General features: G+C 41.5%; 2 protein-coding genes across 6 annotated transcripts in view; one reads left to right on the top strand and one right to left on the bottom strand.

The window, feature by feature from the left end:
• The window catches only part of LOC143284010 (islet cell autoantigen 1-like), a 52,391-nt gene that overhangs the window by 19,354 nt on the left and 14,260 nt on the right, over positions 1 to 18,777 (top strand). The gene's annotated exons all lie outside the window — the stretch shown is intronic.
• LOC143284000 (E3 ubiquitin-protein ligase TRIM56-like) overlaps positions 398 to 18,777 on the bottom strand; it is a 21,208-nt gene continuing 2,828 nt past the window's right edge. Inside the window, exons 2-4 of one of the 2 annotated variants that reach the window (XM_076590522.1) lie at positions 10,815 to 10,900; positions 4,616 to 7,004; positions 398 to 2,435 (exon numbers count right to left, since the gene is read on the bottom strand). In XM_076590522.1, the coding sequence (XP_076446637.1) occupies positions 2,243 to 2,435; positions 4,616 to 6,441 (2,019 nt within the window). In that variant the 5' untranslated portion in view covers positions 6,442 to 7,004; positions 10,815 to 10,900 and the 3' untranslated portion in view covers positions 398 to 2,242. Of the gene's footprint in view, positions 2,436 to 4,615; positions 7,005 to 10,814; positions 11,032 to 18,777 lie in introns of those variants that run through there. The other variant, XM_076590531.1, reaches the window with a different exon arrangement.

Here is an 18,777-nt window from a genome sequence, read left to right as displayed (position 1 = left end):
TATTTGTTTTTCCTATCAAAGTGGATTTTTCTACAGAATTTTGCCAGGAACAACCTTTTGTTGCTGTGGGTTCTTGTACGTGCGCTAAGTGCATGCTGCTCACGGGACCTCAGTTTATCGTCTCATCCGAATGACTAGCATCCAGACCACCACTCAAGGTCTAGTGGAGGGGGAGAAAATATTGGCGGTTAAGCCGTGATTCGAACTAGCACGCTCAGATTCTCTCGCTTCCTAGGCGGACGCGTTACCTCTAGGCCATCACTCCACATGTAGTGTGATATAATAGTGCAGTTCAGTAGAGATCCTTCTTTCTTCCCCATGTTTTTGGGAGTGTGGAAGGCAGAGAGGACGGCTGGTCAGTGGATGGAAGAAGGGTTGTGGAGACAAGGTCAGGGCCTTTCTGTTTCGGCTTCAGTTTCAGTATCAAGGTGGTGTCAAAGTGTTCAGAATGATCCATTTACAATACGCCACGTCTACTGTCTAGTCAGTGTATTGGAAAAAAAAAAAAACCCTAAAAAAGAACAGATGCCTGATCTTCTCACAAACCCAATGTGCTGATTAGGCCTTGAGAGTGAACCCTAGGTTTGTGTAAAACACTAACATATGATTGGTGGAAAAAAATAAGGTAATTACAAGAAAATATGGTAAAGTGAAAGATATGTTAAGGGTTAACTGCAGAACTAAACCAAGAGAAAAAAAAGTATTTGCATGGGGAAAACAAAACTAAAACCAACAGAACTATCTATATTCCAGTGTAAGATGGAATTGGTTTGGAGGGGAGAAGGAAAGTTATTTTCACTGGACAACCTTACTACAAAACTCAGTGAAGAAAAAAAAAAGTAGGAAAAACACTTTGTGTCTTGTATTCTTTCTCTCCATTTATTATTTCTACTGAAAGCATTTTCTCAAGTGAGAGAGAAAGAGTGACTTCTCCCAGATCCCAACATTATTTTACTTTAAGACAAACCTTTCACACATATGATACACAATGCATAATATTTGCAACAGAAGCACACTTGGTAAATTGTACATTTCATCTCTTGTAAATCAGTTCATCGGAAAAAAACCCCAACCCCAACTAACAACAAGAAACTACAAGTCTTCTGATACCAATCATCTTTGTTATCTGATTCATTATTATTATAATTTCTGGAGTTTATAATGAGAATTTCAGTCTTGTCTTGAGTAGGCAAAAAATGTTTGTTTTGATATGATTGCTTACGTTGTTTTGATATGATTGCTTACGTGCATGCTTATGAATGAATTATCATCCATTGTCAACATTATCATTACCCCCACCATCAGCTTAATGCTCATCTAACTATGAAAGTATTATCTTCTATTTCACATCACTTGAACACATCCCAGCAATTTTGCACACTGCCGTTGTCAAACTCCATGGTATTTCAGATTAGAATGAGTGATTCTGCAAAAGACATATTGTAGATTATACAAGTTATTCTTATTTCAAAAATTTGTAATGTATCCAAATGTTTGTCAAATAAACAAGATTGTGAGTGTATCTGTGCTCAAAGAAGCCAAAGACACATAATATGAAAGATAGTGATGTTTTGCGCTAACGCTAAGTACCAGTTTAAGCAGAGGTAAAGCAAAAAAAGAAAGAAAACCCACAAAAAAAACCCACAAAAAATGAATGGAAGAATGCATATAAAACCTTCCAAAAAACAATTAAATCAGTAAGTTCAAACATTCTGATTAATTTTTTTTTATTTCGAGATAAGAAAATCAGAAAATAATGGTAGTGCTTTGTACTGCTTAATGTATATCTAAACAGACAAATTATTTGATAAAAATATGTAAAAAAAGAAAAGAAAAAATACAAAGTGAAAAAAATGAAAACAAAGCACCACAGCCAACGAGGCTGAGCGATTACTCAAAAGACAAACTGTAAGAATGTTGGCAGTCTCCACTGCAGTCATACCACTGATAAACTTTATTTTTTGGAAAGAGTCAGAGGTAACTGGATAGCTTGATGCTCCGAAAAGGCCTAACCCAATCAGTATATGATATTTGTGCAAGGAGTGTAAGATGCTTGATGTTCCCAAAGGCTTTGTCAAACCGATATATTTCTGGAAGGAGTCAAAAGAATCGGGACATCTTGATGTTCCCACAGGTTTCACCCAACCAGTATGTTATATTCCTGGGAGGAGTCAAAGGTATCTGAACATCTTGATGTTCCCACAGGCATCACCCACCCAGCATGTCATATTCCCAGAAAGAGTCAAAGATACTTGAATATCTTGATGCTTCCGAAGGCCTCCCCCACCACCAGGTGGCCGTCAGTGTTGATGGCGACGCTGACAGGGTGTGACACTCTGTGCTGGTGCGTCAGCAGAAACTGTGAAAACGTGCCGTCAGGCAGCAAGAGATGCACGCGGTGATTGTCGCTGTCAGCAATCAGCACTTGTCCGTATCTGGTGGACATGACAGTGGTGGTATTCAGTACAGTGCAGTGCAGTGCAGTACAGTACAGAATAAGAAGAATAAGAATAAGAATAACTTTATTATCTTATGAACAATATTACATCAGGTGCAGCAAAACAAACATAGACAATTTCTGAACTAAAAAAACATAAACTTGACTTAATTAATAAGAATCAATAACATATAAGACATTAGTATAAAAACTATTGTATATAATATATATTCACTTCATTAAAATATTGTAATTAGTCATTATTGTAAACACATTTAAATACAGTACAGGACAGGACAGTACAGAACAGTGCAATGCAATGCAATGCAATGCGATGCAATGCAATGCAATACAATCCAATAGAATAGAATAGAACAGAATACAATGCAATACAACACAACACAACACAACACAATACAATACAATACAATACAATACAATACAATACAATTCAATTTTACAATAATGATATATAGTACGTATGATTTTTTATGGTGAAAACACCCTATCAGCCAGGAACCTCATTCTTGACTCAAACCCCAGTATGTCACGCTCAAGTGGTCAATCTGATATGAATACTCAGTAGTGAACTGTAGTGGATTAACTCTGTTCATCACTACCTTTCTGTTGAAACTGTAAAAACTCTTATTTCTGCTTTTTTTGCTTTTACAAATCAACTGCTGTTATTCTCTTCTCACAGGCTGTCCCCATTATCTTCTCCAGTGAATTAAAAACTGTAGGGGGTCCGATAAATTGATCACATTTCTCCTCACCATTGTACTCTGCACTGGCTCCCTAAAGAGGCAAGAATTAAATACAAAGTTGCGTGTCTCTGCTTTTCTGCTTTCCGCTTGACAGGACCTACCTATCTTTCTGACCTCATCAGTGGTCATGAGTGGGTCATGCAATTTGTAACTCTTTAATGTAAAGTGCCCTGAGCTCTTAGAGAGAAAGGGTGCTATACAAATGCACATGATTATTATTATATAATGGGCTCTAAGCACCTCGCATGAAACAATACATAAACAATAGTGCATAATAGCGCACATCACCATATGATGACGTACAAGAGAAATAAAACACAGAAAGAAAAACATATTGGTATACAACAATAGAATACAAAACAATACATTACAATACAATACGATACGATACACTACAATACACTAGATACAATACGATATGATACAATACAATGCAATACAATATAAGTGGAGTGATGGCCTAGAGGTAACGCATCTGCCTAGGAATCGAGAGACTCTGCACTTAGCGCACATAAAAGAACCCATAGCAACAAAAGGGTTGTTCCTGGCAAAATTCTGCAGAAAAAAATCCACTTCGATAGGAAAAACAAATAAAACTGCACGCAGGAAAAAAAAATTAAAAAGAGGGTGGCGCTGTAGTTTTGCGACGCGCTCTCCGTGGGGAGAGCAGCTCGAATTTCACATAGAGAAATCTCAAACACAAATACAAATAATGATTGGAAATGATGCATGCACCTGAAGGCTGGCCACTCACATGGCTGTCTCTCAGCCATTCATCAAGTCAGACACCCACATGCACATGTCAAAGGCTGAACTAAAAAAAAGTCATAGAGGTTCATTTGCATGGTGGTAAGCAGTTTGAAGTCTTTAAATGTTGCAGAAAGTTTGACTTGAGCAACATTTACATCACACTCAGTGCAGCTGTAAAAACAAACAAACAAACAAACCAACCAGCAGACAGAAAGTGACAACTCACCAACACTTGCTTCTTGCATGTGGATTGAAATACTGATCATGTGCCTGAGTTTTATGCAACAAAACACACACACACACACACACACACACACACACACACACACACACAAAGACACAGGCACAGACAGACAGACAGACAGACAGACAGACACACACACACACACACACACACACACACACACACACACACACACACACACACTCACACATGCACACACACACACACAGAGGCACAGACAGACAAACAGACAGACAGACAGACAGACACACACACACACACACACACACACACACACACACACACACACACACACACACACAGAGGCACAGACAGACAGACACACAACACACACACACACACACACAAAGGCACAAACAAACAGACATACACACACACGCACAAGAGGAGGAGGAGAGCAGACTTCAGCAACCTCTTTACCTGTCAACGCACACCCCGTATGGCTTGAGCACCTCACTGGCACTGGTCCCATACGTGCCGTAGCTGGTAAGGCTGGCACCATCCCTGCTGAAGATCCTGATGTTGGGCGCAGCGTGGTCTGTAACCACAAAGTGACCCTGGTCCATCACCGCAACGTAGAAAGGGTCCACCAGGGGGCGGGCATCGGCTGTGTCTTTGGGAGGAACAGTGTACAGCAGTTTACCGCTTTCAGGGTCGTGCACTGTCAGCCGCAGGAGTAGCCCGTCCACCACTACCAGGTGGCCCTCAGCGGTCACTGCCAGGCCGCGAGGGTGACGGAACTCTCCGGCCAGGTCCCCGATCCAGCGGCCGGTGACGTCAAACACTTTGACCTTCTCCGCCCCATGGTCGCTGACCACCACCACTCCATTCTCCAGCAGGATGGCATCAAAGGGGTTGATCAGTTGGTGCTCCCCTTTGCCTGAGAACTGGAACTTGAGGGTGGGGGGAGTGGAGGTACAGTCAAAGATCTTCACCTTTTTATTGTCCCGGTCCACCACCACCATCTTCTCTTTCCGTACGTGAAGTCCTGAGGGCCACACCTCCTTGGGGTCTGTGGTTTGTTTGACGGGCACAGCACACACCAGGTTGGGAGGGTCGAGGGGCTCTGGGAGCAGGGTAGAGATGGACAGCCGGGCTTTGGGGGCACTGTCCTCCTGGTCGATGGGCACTCGCCGGACATCCAGTTTTCCGAACATGATGTGCATGTTCTGCTGGGTGGCAGGGCCTGGCTGGAAGGCGAGGGCCAGGCGGTGGGTCAGGGTGTTGGTCTTCATGTGGATGAGCTGCTTGAGGCGCGCCATCACCAGGGGGTGCAGGTGCAGCACCTCACTGGGAGACCCCAGAGACAGGAGGTGGGTCAGGAAGTGAGCGTTGCTGTGCAGGGACTGCTTTGCTGTGTCCAGATCCTTGCTGCGTGATGCGATCTCAGAGCGCTCCCGTGTGAAGGCATCCTCGATCTCCCGGATCGTGGAATCCCGATACTGGTCCACCAGCGTGTGAATAGCTTCCGCCTGCTGCTTGACGCTGGCAGTCAGCTGGGATTTCTGGTCCTCCAGCTGTCGGAGGTGGGACTGGAGGAATGTCTGGTAGTCGGCTAGGGCCGGACCCCGCTTCCTCAGCCCCTGCACGAAGCTGTGGGCCTCTGGCTGTAGTCTGGCAAGGGCAGTGGCCATGGCCTCCAGAGCGTGGCCTCTGTGGCCGTCTGTGCGGCAGGCACTGCAGGTCAGCAGGAGGCAGTCACAGCACAGGGCCTCCACCTCTGACCCGTGGCGCTCACACCGCAGGCCGTGTCTGGCCCGGATGTCGTGGTCGTAAAGTCCGTTCTGGATCTGTCTGTAGGGGGCGATGACGTGGTCGCGGGTCACGCGGGTCTTGCGGTGCGCTTTCGCACAGGGTTCGCACATGTCGTCGGCACAGTCAAGACACAAGGAGTCGGCCGGTTCGCTTTTCCCGTCAAACTTGCAGTAGCTGCAGATGCGGCAGGCACTCTGCTTGAAGCCGCGCAGCTGGCAGAGGGACTGGAGGAAGGGGTCAGGGGACATCGCAGTGGGCGTGGTCACCTCGGAGCGACACAGGGGGCAGGTCAGCTGCACCATCTTGTTGTTGTTGCCATTGGTGACGCTGGTGTGAGGCAGAGCGTCAATGCAGTGGGTGCAGAAGGCGTGGAGGCAGGGGAGGAGGGTGGGGGCGGTGAAGGGCTCGTGGCACTGCGGGCAGCGCAGGAAGTCTGTGTCCAGCACCTCTGCCAGGGTCAGCTGTGGGGGGTCTGTTGGGGACTGGGCCATGGTCACTGGCAGTGTGTGTGTCTGTCCGGGTCAGTGTGTCCCTGTGTGGGACTGTCAGTGTGTGTCTGTGGTCAGTGTGTCAGTGCAGGTATGTGACCATCAGTGTGTCATTTTTAGTGTGTGTGTCAGTGTGTCACTGGGTGGACTGTCGGTGTGTCAGTGTTGGTGTGTTAGTGCAGGTATGTGACCATCAGTGTGTCATTTTCAGTGTGTGTGTCAGTGTGTCACTGTGTGTGACACAGTGTGTGACTGTCAGTATGTCTGTGGTCAGTATGTCACTACGTGTGACTGTCAGTGTGTCTGTCTCAGTTGTCTGTCTGTCTCATTTGTCTGTCTGTGTGTCCATTGTCAATGTGTCCTTTTATCCATGTCAGTGTGTACATGTCAGTATGTCCTTTTGTCTGTGTTAGTGTGTCCATGCCAGTGGGCGGGGGTTCTCTGGTGCAGTGTGGCTGTGTGGTGTGAGAGGGTTGGCATGAAGGGCTTTCAACACCCGGTCACTGTCCTCTCTGGGTGTGCTCCAGGGGGCCCCACAGTTCCCTGTGTTGGTGTTGCGCTCCTACCTGTGGCACGAAAAAAGACAATGTCATACTTTGATTCGACATCAGCCCCCGAAAACGGAGTATGGCTGTATACATGGCCGGGTAAAAAGGGTCATACACCTAAAGGACCACTCGTTTACATATGGGTGAACGTGGGAGTTGCAGCCCACGAATGAAGAAGAAGAAGATTTGACATCAAAGACTGAGCATGAGTGAAAAGTTGATGGTACATGAACCCAGTTCATCCCACAGCAGTCATGATATAACTGTTAGGTAAATCAGACTGCCAAAGATTTGCATAATGCATACATTTTTTGACAGATTGCCTCGGATTTTTATAATGTTAGGTAAACCAGACTGTCAAAGATTTGCATGGTGCATACATTAGATTTTCATAATGCCAGCATCTGAATTAAAGGTTCGTTAAAGGTTCATCAAAGGTCCCATAGCCCTTTATGCCCATGGTGGCAGTGAATTCATATTCACTGTGTTTAGGGCTCAGTACAAAGAATGTGAGGCCCTGTCTCTCCTTCAGCTGCTTTTTAACCCCTCAGCAGCCCCCCTCAACCAAATCAGGTAACCATTCACACCGGGGTGGAGTGAGTGAACATCAGAGTAAAGCGCCTTTCCTAAGGACCCAACACTGTGCTGAAGTGGGGTCTCAAACGCCTAGCCAGTTCTGCCATTGTGCCCCCTGTGTATCTGGAAAATATCAGTACATGCTGGCACACAGTATGCTTTATCTTCCCTTTTGTCCAAGGAAAATGTTTGTCGGGCTAGACCTTCTTGCATTGGAATTAAAGAATTTTTTTTAAAAAGTTGTCTCTTTTGTTCTGTTTGTCTTGTTTCTCTGTCTCCCGTCTCCAACAGAATTTTGCTTTTGGTTTGGGTTTGGTAGAGGAATAATTATGTGATTGTGTCATTGTATTTATGTACATGGTCTGCCTGCTAACATTTCCATGTACAGGTTCCCCACCCTCTTTTCTCTTTTGTAGCATTTGGTAGGCCCTCAAGGCCTGATCTCTGTCTTGCGTTTATGCACAGGTGAAGGTGAGGCATCTGCCTTTGGTGGTGGTGGTTTTTTTCCCCCTAAGATGTGATGTAACATACATAGATCAGTCTGCACTCTTTGATGTGTCCTTGAAACTTTGAAATAACGCTATCCATCTCAGTTTCTTTCAGTGTGAACATGTAGATGTACCAAGCCATGAGTCAGCTATCGTGATCAGTTGGATTGAAAAAAAAAACTCGGTGTTTTTTATCGTGACTGCCATGGTGCTTACATCGGCAGTGCAAGAGTAAGAATCACCTGTCATGCTAACACCCGATATTAAATCACACCCACTTCAGTCAGAGACTGATAAGCGGAGCAACAGGCATTCCCCAGCAGTGAGGAATGATTTAGTGTGGCGAGGAGAGGGGGCCTGTGTCCTCTTATCAGGCGACTTGAAGTCCCTTCAGCCTGTATTGGCACGGTCACAGTATATCACTGACAGCCTGTATTGGGGGCCTGAGGGCCTCTTCTGACATGCACGGACCATAGATACATATTTTGTAAGTGGAGTGGCTAGCATTGAAACAGGAGCACTCGGTTAGTTTCATCACAAAGATCTATTCATTCAATCATCTTTTTTAAAATTTCATTATAAACACCTTACACCATGGTTTTTGATTGTTTCAATTTTTTTTCTTCTGTTGAAAACTTGAAGCAACAAGTCTTGACTAAGTTGTTTTTCTGATTTCAAACACTTTTGATTGGTAATAGTAGAATATGCATGTGTTTGTGAGGGTACAGTGCTCTGGTATGCGTGTGTGTGTAGGCATGTCAGTATGTCTAAACAGAATTCTATGTTGTAAAATAAGAAATATTTTAATGCTTATGTAATTCTGTTTTTAGTGCAGTTGATATTAAATGTCAGCATGTGTGTGTGTGTGTGTGTGTGTGTGTGTGTGTGTGTGTGTTCTATGAAATGGATTTTGTTTTAATCTAAGCCTTATTTACTTCATAGGTTTTATAATCTGATTCATCTCTGAAGTGTGCTTTTTGATTCATATGAACACACTGGATGTTTTCCATTGTCAGATAGACAGTTGATATGTTTTTTTAAGGCATGTTTATAGTCAACTGGATGATGTAAGGCGCTTTGAGCAGCATTGGTGCTGGATATCGCGCCATAGAAAAACTATGTATTGTTATTATTATTATTATTGTTATTAATAATATTAATATGTGCATTGAGTGTGTTTTGTGTTTGTATTTGTATTTGAATTACTCTTTTTTTGTCACAACAGCTTTTACAAATACTACATAAAAATTCAGCATACAGACAGGTGCATTTATTGACATGTCTACCACAGTTTCTCAAGTCAAACACAGGCTCTGGAAAGATGGCTCAGTGTTGTGCAGCTAGTTTTGCAAACACTGTATATTTTTTTTTTGGATATTTCATTCAGCCACTGGCTGTAAAAAAATAAAGACCTGTTCCATTGTTTTCATACCTCTGCCATAAAGAAAAGATAACTGCATCATGGTAATCGACACTTCTTTTGGGTCCATTCCGCACTTAGCTAAGAGGCAGCGTCGGGTTACACTTAATTGTTGTAGGACCTCACTCGTCTGCAGACGTACAATCCATCAGTCGCCTGAAGCATGTGCAGGATGGCCACAGACTGCCTGTGAACTTGAAAACAAAGCCTTCAGTTCAAAACCCATGTGCTAACTTGCGAACCAAACCAAAGCATGGCTGTTCTATATATATATTTTTTTTATATTATTATTATTATTATTATTATTATTACTACTACTACCTTTTTTACCTTTTTTTTTTTTTTTACATTATAGTTATTATTTATTTATTTATTTATTTGTGTAAGCTTATCTATTATTTATTCTTTTTTTAAATTTTTTTTCCTGAAGGCCTGACTAAGCGCATCGGGTTATGCTGCTGGTCAGGCATCTGCTTGGCAGATGTGGTGTAGCGTATATGGATTTGTCAGAACGCAGTGACGCCTCCTTGAGCTACTGAAACTGAAACTGAAACTGTTCTATAGGATGTGTGGCAGGGTGAATGACTTGTAATACAACTGATGAATAAGTTGTTGGATAATCAATAGTGGGGTGAACAAGTAATTGTATGATCCATGGCAGGGTGAATGTATGTAGTTGATAAGATCATATAACAGTTACTTTTGTGTGTGTGTTTGTGTGGGTGTGTGTATGTGTGTACAGTTACTGGCTCCTTCCAAACACAAAGAAAAAACTAACCTTATCTTTTTGTGTCTGTTCTGGTGGACATTCCTAAAATAGATTTTCAATGGGGATGATTTAATTTCATTTGTAATCTTCATTGCAAAGATTGCTTGATATTGTGACAAAAAATGCAGATAACATATATACATTATACTCACAGTATATGATTGCAACACACCCTGTTGTAACAATAAAACATATACAGCTAAAACAAGATTTTTCCAAGAACGCATGTGTAGATCCAGAAATGTTGGTGGCAAGTCTCAGACAGATCTATGTAAAATTGTTAACAAGACAATGTAAAATAATGTATATGTTACATACCACTTAACGTCAAAGTTTTTAACTTTTTAAACAAATTTATTTTAAATCAGCAGCAAGATGTGTGACATTGTTTAAATTTTTTTTTGGGGGGGGGGAACAAATCCATGTGAAAATATTAGCAAGACAACATAGGATATATATGCAGACTGTTTACATACCATTTGCAACAAACCTTTGAACTTCTTTTTGACAGATATATACATATGTAAAATCTTTAGCAAAGACAATATAGGCAATAATGTATACAGTCTACGTACCAGTTGTGACGAAGTCTTCAATTTTTTCTGGCGTCGGACATTTCGATAGACTCGGGGGCTGGTTTCCTTGAGCTGACCGGCAGTCCCTGCAATGGCAATCAAGGAGACTGTCACAATATTTTAAAGGCAGTTATACCCGGTGTTAGCCACCGACCACCTCATTAACGCCAACAATTCATTTCCCTGCTCGCATCAGAGATTCATTAAGCCACCGGCAATGTTGCGGGCCACCGGTCAGGGCAGTGAAAGTATATGTTCATTGCATTGGGTGGGCGAGGGGTGCTGGGGAGGGGAGTGGGGTGCGGGGGGTGGGTGGTGAGATTAGGGCTGCGATGTATTGATTATCCATTGGTGGTGGAGGGAGTGGGAGTGTATAAATTGCTGTCAGGGTGCTGGGGAGGGGGAGCAGGAGGGGTGGGGGGTGGGTGGGTCCTGCTGAATCAGGGTCCACCTTGACAGCTTAGCGGACTGCTCTTTACACAACCCCCCGATCCCTGCCTTTATCTCTTGGGTCAATATTGATGGTGTTCACAACCCCTCCCCCCCAACCCCCACACACCCCCCCCCCCCCACACACACCCCGGCCCCTCCTCCCCCTGTTGTTGTTTCCCTTGGGTAGTGGCAGGGAGGGTAGGGGTGTGTGGAGATTTTGGGGGGGAAGAAGGTAGAGGAGGAGGACAGGGAAGGTGTGGGGGATGAAGGTCTTGGTGAAAGTGATTTTAGGACTTCTAGCAACTTTTTTTTTTTTTTTTTTTCTGCCTAACTCTTGACTTTTGTTTCTTTGTTTTTGCCGGAACCTTTCAGATTCTGTTTGTTAGTGTTGAACTCTTTGCTGGCTGTTTGGATCTGTGGTAAATCTGTTGCTGTTTTTTTCTGTGTCTTGTGTCCTGTCCTTCAATCTAAATTGGATTCAGTGTGAACTGAAAATACCTGGCAGGTATGTGAACCCCTCCACCCCCACCCCCACCTCCCCACCACCTATTGCCTCCCCTCTTTTACACACAGACACAGACACACACACACACAGACACACACAGACACATTAGAAAGGAAGAACCTAAAAAGCCCCAAAGACATCCTTTGTTCGGAAAAAAAAAAAATCCACTGTATATTTTTGTCAATACCCCATTTCACATAATTCTCATCTTCCCACTCCTCCCACCCCACCCCCACCCCCTCCCTCTCATTCTAATCTGTGTACAGTCCTGAGGAATAATGATTTCGCTAATGATTGATGCAATGTCAGGAGTTAGTGTATACCTGTCTCCCAGACAAATAATCCCTGTGTATTATGAGGCGGTGACAACCTGCTCACTGAACTTTCTGCTTTGGCCATGGATCTGGTGCGCTGACAGCGGTCTGTGGTCATGATGATAAAAAGGCATTCATTCCATGCTTTTCATTCTTTTCAGTAAAAAAAAAAAAAAAAAGAAGAAAAAAAAAGAAGTATTATTTTATTCATTTATTTATTTATTTATTTTACGTCACAAACTGGTTGTACCTTCCTAGTCTTTATTCTTCCTGAACAGCTTTGGACCGTTCCTTGTATTCTGTGCTGCATATTTATGAAATGTTCCGTTACTGGCATGGCTCATTTATTGCCTTTGGTACAAACCTCGGCTTCATTTCCATATTGTCCTGGCTGGGATTGAATGTGTGTGTGTGTGTGTGTGTGAGTGTGTGAGAGAGAGTGTGATGGTTGTGTGTGTGTGTGTGTGTGTGTGTGTGTGTGTGTGTGTGTGTGTGTGTGATTCTGTTTGTCTGTGTCCGTGTGTGTGTGTGTGTGTGTGTGTGTGTGTGTGTGTGTGTGTGAGCATTTAGGACAGTGTGAGATGAGACAGTGTGTACTTGTGTGTGTGTTTGCATGTGTGTGTGTGCACATATGTGCATGTGTGTGTATGTACACACGCATGTTTTATGTGTGTGTGAATATGAGTGAGTTTGTGTGTGTGTGTGTGTGTGTGTGTTCACGTGCACACGTGTGTGTCTTTGTGTGTGTGTGTGTGTGTGTGTGAGTGAGTGCACGCATGTGTGTGTATGTGAGTGAGCATGTGTATGTGTGTGTGGGAATATGAGTGAGTGAGTGTATGTGTGTGTGTGTGTGTGGGTGGGTGGGTATACATGCACTCACCCTGACAATCCAAAACTGGCTTGGCCTGTTTGGTGTATACCTGTCCATACAATCTGGGTGTCTACCGCAGGAGGAACGGTAGCACAGCCACTGGGGGCAGTGAGGGTGCCTTATGAGCACAAGTGAATCAAACAGGTTTTTTTTTTTTCTCTCTTTTTGTTACCTGGACCTTTTTTTTTTTTTTTTTTTTGTCTTTCAGCGCCACTCCCCTTTCGCTGCTGTTTTCACAATGGTTTTCATTGTTCCAGTCTTTTGTCTTAGAATCTGGCTTCTCTGTTATTCTTTCACAATAGGCAGTCTGTTGTGTATATTCAGAAACAAAAAGTTCTTTTTATATTATTTTACGATTCTTATTCCAGTTTGTCTCTATTGTTTCTGTATTGGTTTGGGGAGGCGGAGGGGTGGGTGGGTGGGTGGGTGTGGGGGCGGCGGTAAGAGAGAGAGGGAGGGGGAGAGAAAGAGGGGGGATGGAGAGGGAAAGAGACAGAGGGCAAGAGAAAGAAAGAGAGAGAGAGGGGGGAGAGAGAGAGAGAGAGAGAAGGAAAGAGTATGAGAGAGAAAGAGAGAGAGAGAGAGAGAGTATGAGAGAGAGAGAGGGTCAGTACAAACACCAGTCAACGATTCCAGACCTGTCATCACATCAGTGACCAGAGACAAAAGACTTGCAGTCAGCAGAGCATGAAAATGTCCCACTGCCCAAGTGTAATGTTGTGCCGTGTTGATGTGTTTGACGGTGGTTGGCAAGTCAATGGAATCGATAGTCCCCTGCAGGCTAATGGGATGACATAGCTTGCCAGGGCCTGTGACACTGGTCTGCATGGTTACCGTAACCTGGGACCCTGTTTAGAAGCTGTGTCAGCCCAGCCGTTTTGGGGGGCAGGGAGAGAATGGGGAGTTGGGGGGTGGGGTGGTGGCAGGTGGGACGACTGCTCATGTGTGTGTGTGTGTGTGTGTGTGTGTGTGTGAGAGAGAGAGAGAGAGAGAGAGAGAGCGAGCACGTTTGTAAGCGCTATATGATACTGATAATGATGACTATGATGATAATGGTAATAATGCTAATGCTAATGATTATGATGATGATGATTATAGTGATGATAATGATGATAATGCTAATAATGCTATTAATAATGATGATGATAGTAATAACTGTAATGATGATAATAGTGATAAATAATGATAGATAAATAATAACAACAATAATGATGATGATAACACTAAAGAATTTTTCTTAAATGAGAAGAAATTTTTAGGCAGTACTCTTATACATACATACAGAAAAGAAGAAGAAGAAGAAGAAATTTTTATGCAGCACTATAATACATACATACATACATACAGAAGAAGAAGAAGAAGAAGAAATTTTTATGCAGCACTATAATACATACATACATACATACAGAAGAAGAAGAAGAAGAGGAAGAAGAAGAAGAATATTTTTTTATGCAGCACTATAATACATACATACATACATACAGAAGAAGAAGAAGAAGAAGAGGAAGAAGAAGAATAATAAATTTTTATGCAGCACTATAATACATACATACATACATACAGAAGAAGAAGAAGAAGAGGAAGAAGAAGAAGAATATTTTTTTATGCAGCACTATAATACATACATACATACATACAGAAGAAGAAGAAGAAGAGGAAGAAGAAGAAGAAGAAGAAATTTTTATGCAGCACTATAATACATACATACATACATACAGAAGAAGAAGAAGAAGAGGAAGAAGAAGAAGAATATTTTTTTATGCAGCACTATAATACATACATACATACATACAGAAGAAGAAGAAGAAGAGGAAGAAGAAGAAGAAGAAGAAATTTTTATGCAGCACTATAATACATACATACATACATGCAGAAGGAGAAGAAGAAGAAGAAGAAGAAATTTTTATGCAGCACTATAATACATACAGAAGGAAGCTCTAAGCACTTTACAAATCCAGTACTTAGAATGAATCAAGTGAGCACATAACACAAAGCAGAAACATATAACAGTCACAAAAAGCACAACCAGCAATATGAAACACTCACACACAAAGTTAAGATTTACACATATGTTAAAGAGCACAGGTTAGATTTGGATACAAGGGATTTATAAAATGGTAAAATAGAATACAGGAAATTAGGGGTGAAAGGGGTAAAAATCAGCAATCATTCAGCCGTTTGAACCGTTCAAACCACACCACCACCACCCATCCCCACCTTAGTTCTCTCCACTCTCCCACCACACACACACTTGAATTGCCATAAATCTGAGACAACAGCACAAGCTGTGCTGTGACGGATATATTCTTTTTATGAAAGAGGTGAGTTCTAAGGGTTGCTGTGAAGGTAGATAATCCAGTTGCTTGTCTGAGAGCAAGAAGGCAGACTAGAACACCATTAACTCTCTCCATACGAACGGCGAAAGAGACGACGTCAACAGCGTTTCAGCCCAATTACCATCATCAAAATATTGCAAGCGGAAGGCTCTTATACTGAAGACGTGAATGTTGACAAAGAATACCACAATTCTGACGACGGAAGCTAAAGGTTGGGTCATTCAGACACCCACTGGACATCCGAGGGGTCTGTGTGGAGGAGAAGAGAGGACTGGCCGTACTGAGTGAGTTAAAAGCCGGATGAAGTTACTGGTTAGTTAGTATACTGTTTAAAGCCGGATGAAGGTACTGGTTAGTTAGTATACTGTTTAAAGCTGGATGAAGTTACTGGTCAGTTAGTATACTGTTTAAAGCTGGATTAAGTTACTGGTTAGTTAGTATACTGTTTAAAGCTGGATGAAGTTACTGGTTAGTTAGTATACTGTTTAAACAGGATGAAGTTACTGGTTAGTTAGTATACTGTTTAAAGCTGGATGAAGTTACTGGTTAGTTAGTATACTGTTTAAAGCTGGATGAAGTTACTGGTTAGTTAGTATACTGTTTAAAGCCAGATTAAGTTACTGGTTAGTTAGTATACTGTTTAAAGCTGGATGAAGTTACTGGTTAGTTAGTATACTGTTTAAAGCTGGATGAAGTTACTGGTTAGTTAGTATACTGTTTAAAGCCGGATGAAGTTACTGGTTAGTTAGTATGCTGTTTAAAGCTGGATGAAGTTACTGGTTAGTTAGTATACTGTTTAAAGCTGGATGAAGTTACTGGTCAGTTAGTATACTGTTTAAAGTTGGATGAAGTTACTGGTCAGTTAGTATACTGTTTAAAGCTGGATGAAGTTACTGGTTGGTTAGTATGCTGTTTAAAGCTGGATGAAGTTACTGGTTAGTTAGTATACTGTTTAAACCTGGATGAAGTTACTGGTTAGTTAGTATACTGTTTAAAGCTGGATGAAGTTACTGGTTAGTTAGTATACTGTTTAAAGCTGGATGAAGTTACTGGTTAGTTAGTATACTGTTTAAACTGGATGAAGTTACTGGTTAGTTAGTATACTGTTTAAAGCCGGATGAAGTTACTGGTTAGTTAGTATACTGTTTAAAGCTGGATGAAGTTACTGGTCAGTTAGTATACTGTTTAAGGCTGGATGAAGGTACTGGTTAGTTAGTATACTGTTTAAAGCCGGATGAAGTTACTGGTCAGTAAGTATACTGTTTAAAGCTGGATGAAGTTACTGGTTAGTTAGTATACTGTTTAAAGCCGGATGAAGTTACTGGTTAGTTAGTATACTGTTTAAAGCTGGATGAAGTTACTGGTCAGTTAGTATACTGTTTAAAGCTGGATGAAGTTACTGGTTAGTTAGTATACTGTTTAAAGCTGGATGAAGTTACTGGTCAGTTAGTATACTGTTTAAAGCTGGATGAAGTTACTGGTTAGTTAGTATACTGTTTAAAGCTGGATGAAGTTACTGGTCAGTTAGTATACTGTTTAAAGCTGGATGAAGTTACTGGTTAGTTAGTATACTGTTTAAAGCTGGATGAAGTTACTGGTTAGTTAGTATACTGTTTAAAGCTGGATGAAGTTACTGGTTAGTTAGTATACTGTTTAAAGCTGGATGAGGTTACTGGTTGGTTAGTATACTGTTTAAAGCTAGATGAAGTTACTGGTTAGTTAGTATACTGTTTAAGGCTGGATGAAGGTACTGGTTAGTTAGTATACTGTTTAAAGCCAGATTAAGTTACTGGTTAGTTAGTATACTGTTTAAAGCTGGATGAAGGTACTGGTTAGTTAGTATACTGTTTAAAGTTGGATGAAGTTACTGGTTGGTTAGTATACTGTTTAAAGTTGGATGAAGTTACTGGTCAGTTAGTATACTGTTTAAAGCTGGATGAAGTTACTGGTTAGTTAGTATACTGTTTAAAGCTGGATGAGGTTACTGGTCAGTTAGTATACTGTTTAAAGCCGGATGAAGTTACTGGTTAGTTAGTATACTGTTTAAAGTTGGATGAAGTTACTGGTCGGTTAGTATACTGTTTTAAACTGGATGAAGTTACTGGTTAGTTAGTATACTGTTTAAAGCTGGATGAAGTTACTGGTCAGTAAGTATACTGTTTAAAGCTGGATGAAGGTACTGGTTTGTTAGTATACTGTTTAAAGCTGGATGAAGTTACTGGTTAGTTAGTATACTGTTTAAAGCTGGATGAAGTTACTGGTTAGTTAGTATACTGTTTAAAGCCGGATGAAGTTACTGGTCAGTAAGTATACCGTTTAAAGTTGGATGAAGTTACTGGTCAGTAAGTATACTGTTTAAAGCTGGATGAAGTTACTGGTTAGTTAGTATACTGTTTAAAGCTGGATGAAGTTACTGGTTAGTTAGTATACTGTTTAAAGCTGGATGAAGTTACTGGTCAGTTAGTATACTGTTTAAAGCTGGATGAAGTTACTGGTTGGTTAGTATACTGTTTAAAGCTGGATGAAGGTACTGGTTAGTTAGTATACTGTTTAAAGCTGGATGAAGTTACTGGTCAGTTAGTATACTGTTTAAAGCTGGATGAAGTTACTGGTTAGTTAGTATACTGTTTAAAGCTGGATGAAGTTACTGGTCAGTTAGTATACTGTTTAAAGCTGGATGAAGTTACTGGTTAGTTAGTATACTGTTTAAAGCCAGATTAAGTTACTGGTTAGTTAGTATACTGTTTAAAGCTGGATGAAGGTACTGGTTAGTTAGTATACTGTTTAAAGTTGGATGAAGTTACTGGTTGGTTAGTATACTGTTTAAAGCTGGATGAAGTTACTGGTTACTTAGTATACTGTTTAAACTGGATGAAGTTACTGGTTAGTTAGTATACTGTTTAAAGTTGGATGAAGTTACTGGTTAGTTAGTATACTGTTTAAAGCTGGATGAAGTTACTGGTTAGTTAGTATACTGTTTAAAGCTGGATGAAGTTACTGGTTAGTTAGTATACTGTTTAAAGTTGGATGAAGTTACTGGTTGGTTAGTATACTGTTTAAAGCTGGATGAAGTTACTGGTTGGTTAGTATACTGTTTAAAGCCGGATGAAGTTACTGGTCAGTAAGTATACTGTTTAAAGCTGGATGAAGGTACTGGTTAGTTAGTATACTGTTTAAAGCCAGATGAAGTTACTGGTTAGTTAGTATACTGTTTAAGGCTGGATGAAGTTACTGGTTAGTTAGTATACTGTTTAAACTGGATGAAGTTACTGGTTAGTTAGTATACTGTTTAAACTGGATGAAGTTACTGGTTAGTTAGTATACTGTTTAAAGCCGGATGAAGTTACTGGTCAGTAAGTATACTGTTTAAAGCTGGATGAAGTTACTGGTTAGTTAGTATACTGTTTAAAGCTGGATGAAGTTACTGGTCAGTTAGTATACTGTTTAAAGCTAGATGAAGTTACTGGTTAGTTAGTATACTGTTTAAAGCCAGATTAAGTTACTG

This window comes from Babylonia areolata, chromosome 1, assembly GCF_041734735.1.
Source record: "Babylonia areolata isolate BAREFJ2019XMU chromosome 1, ASM4173473v1, whole genome shotgun sequence".
NCBI classification, from domain to species: domain Eukaryota; kingdom Metazoa; phylum Mollusca; class Gastropoda; order Neogastropoda; family Buccinidae; genus Babylonia; species Babylonia areolata.
Note: the sequence above shows the minus strand (reverse complement) of the source record. Positions and strands in the feature narration are given on the sequence as shown.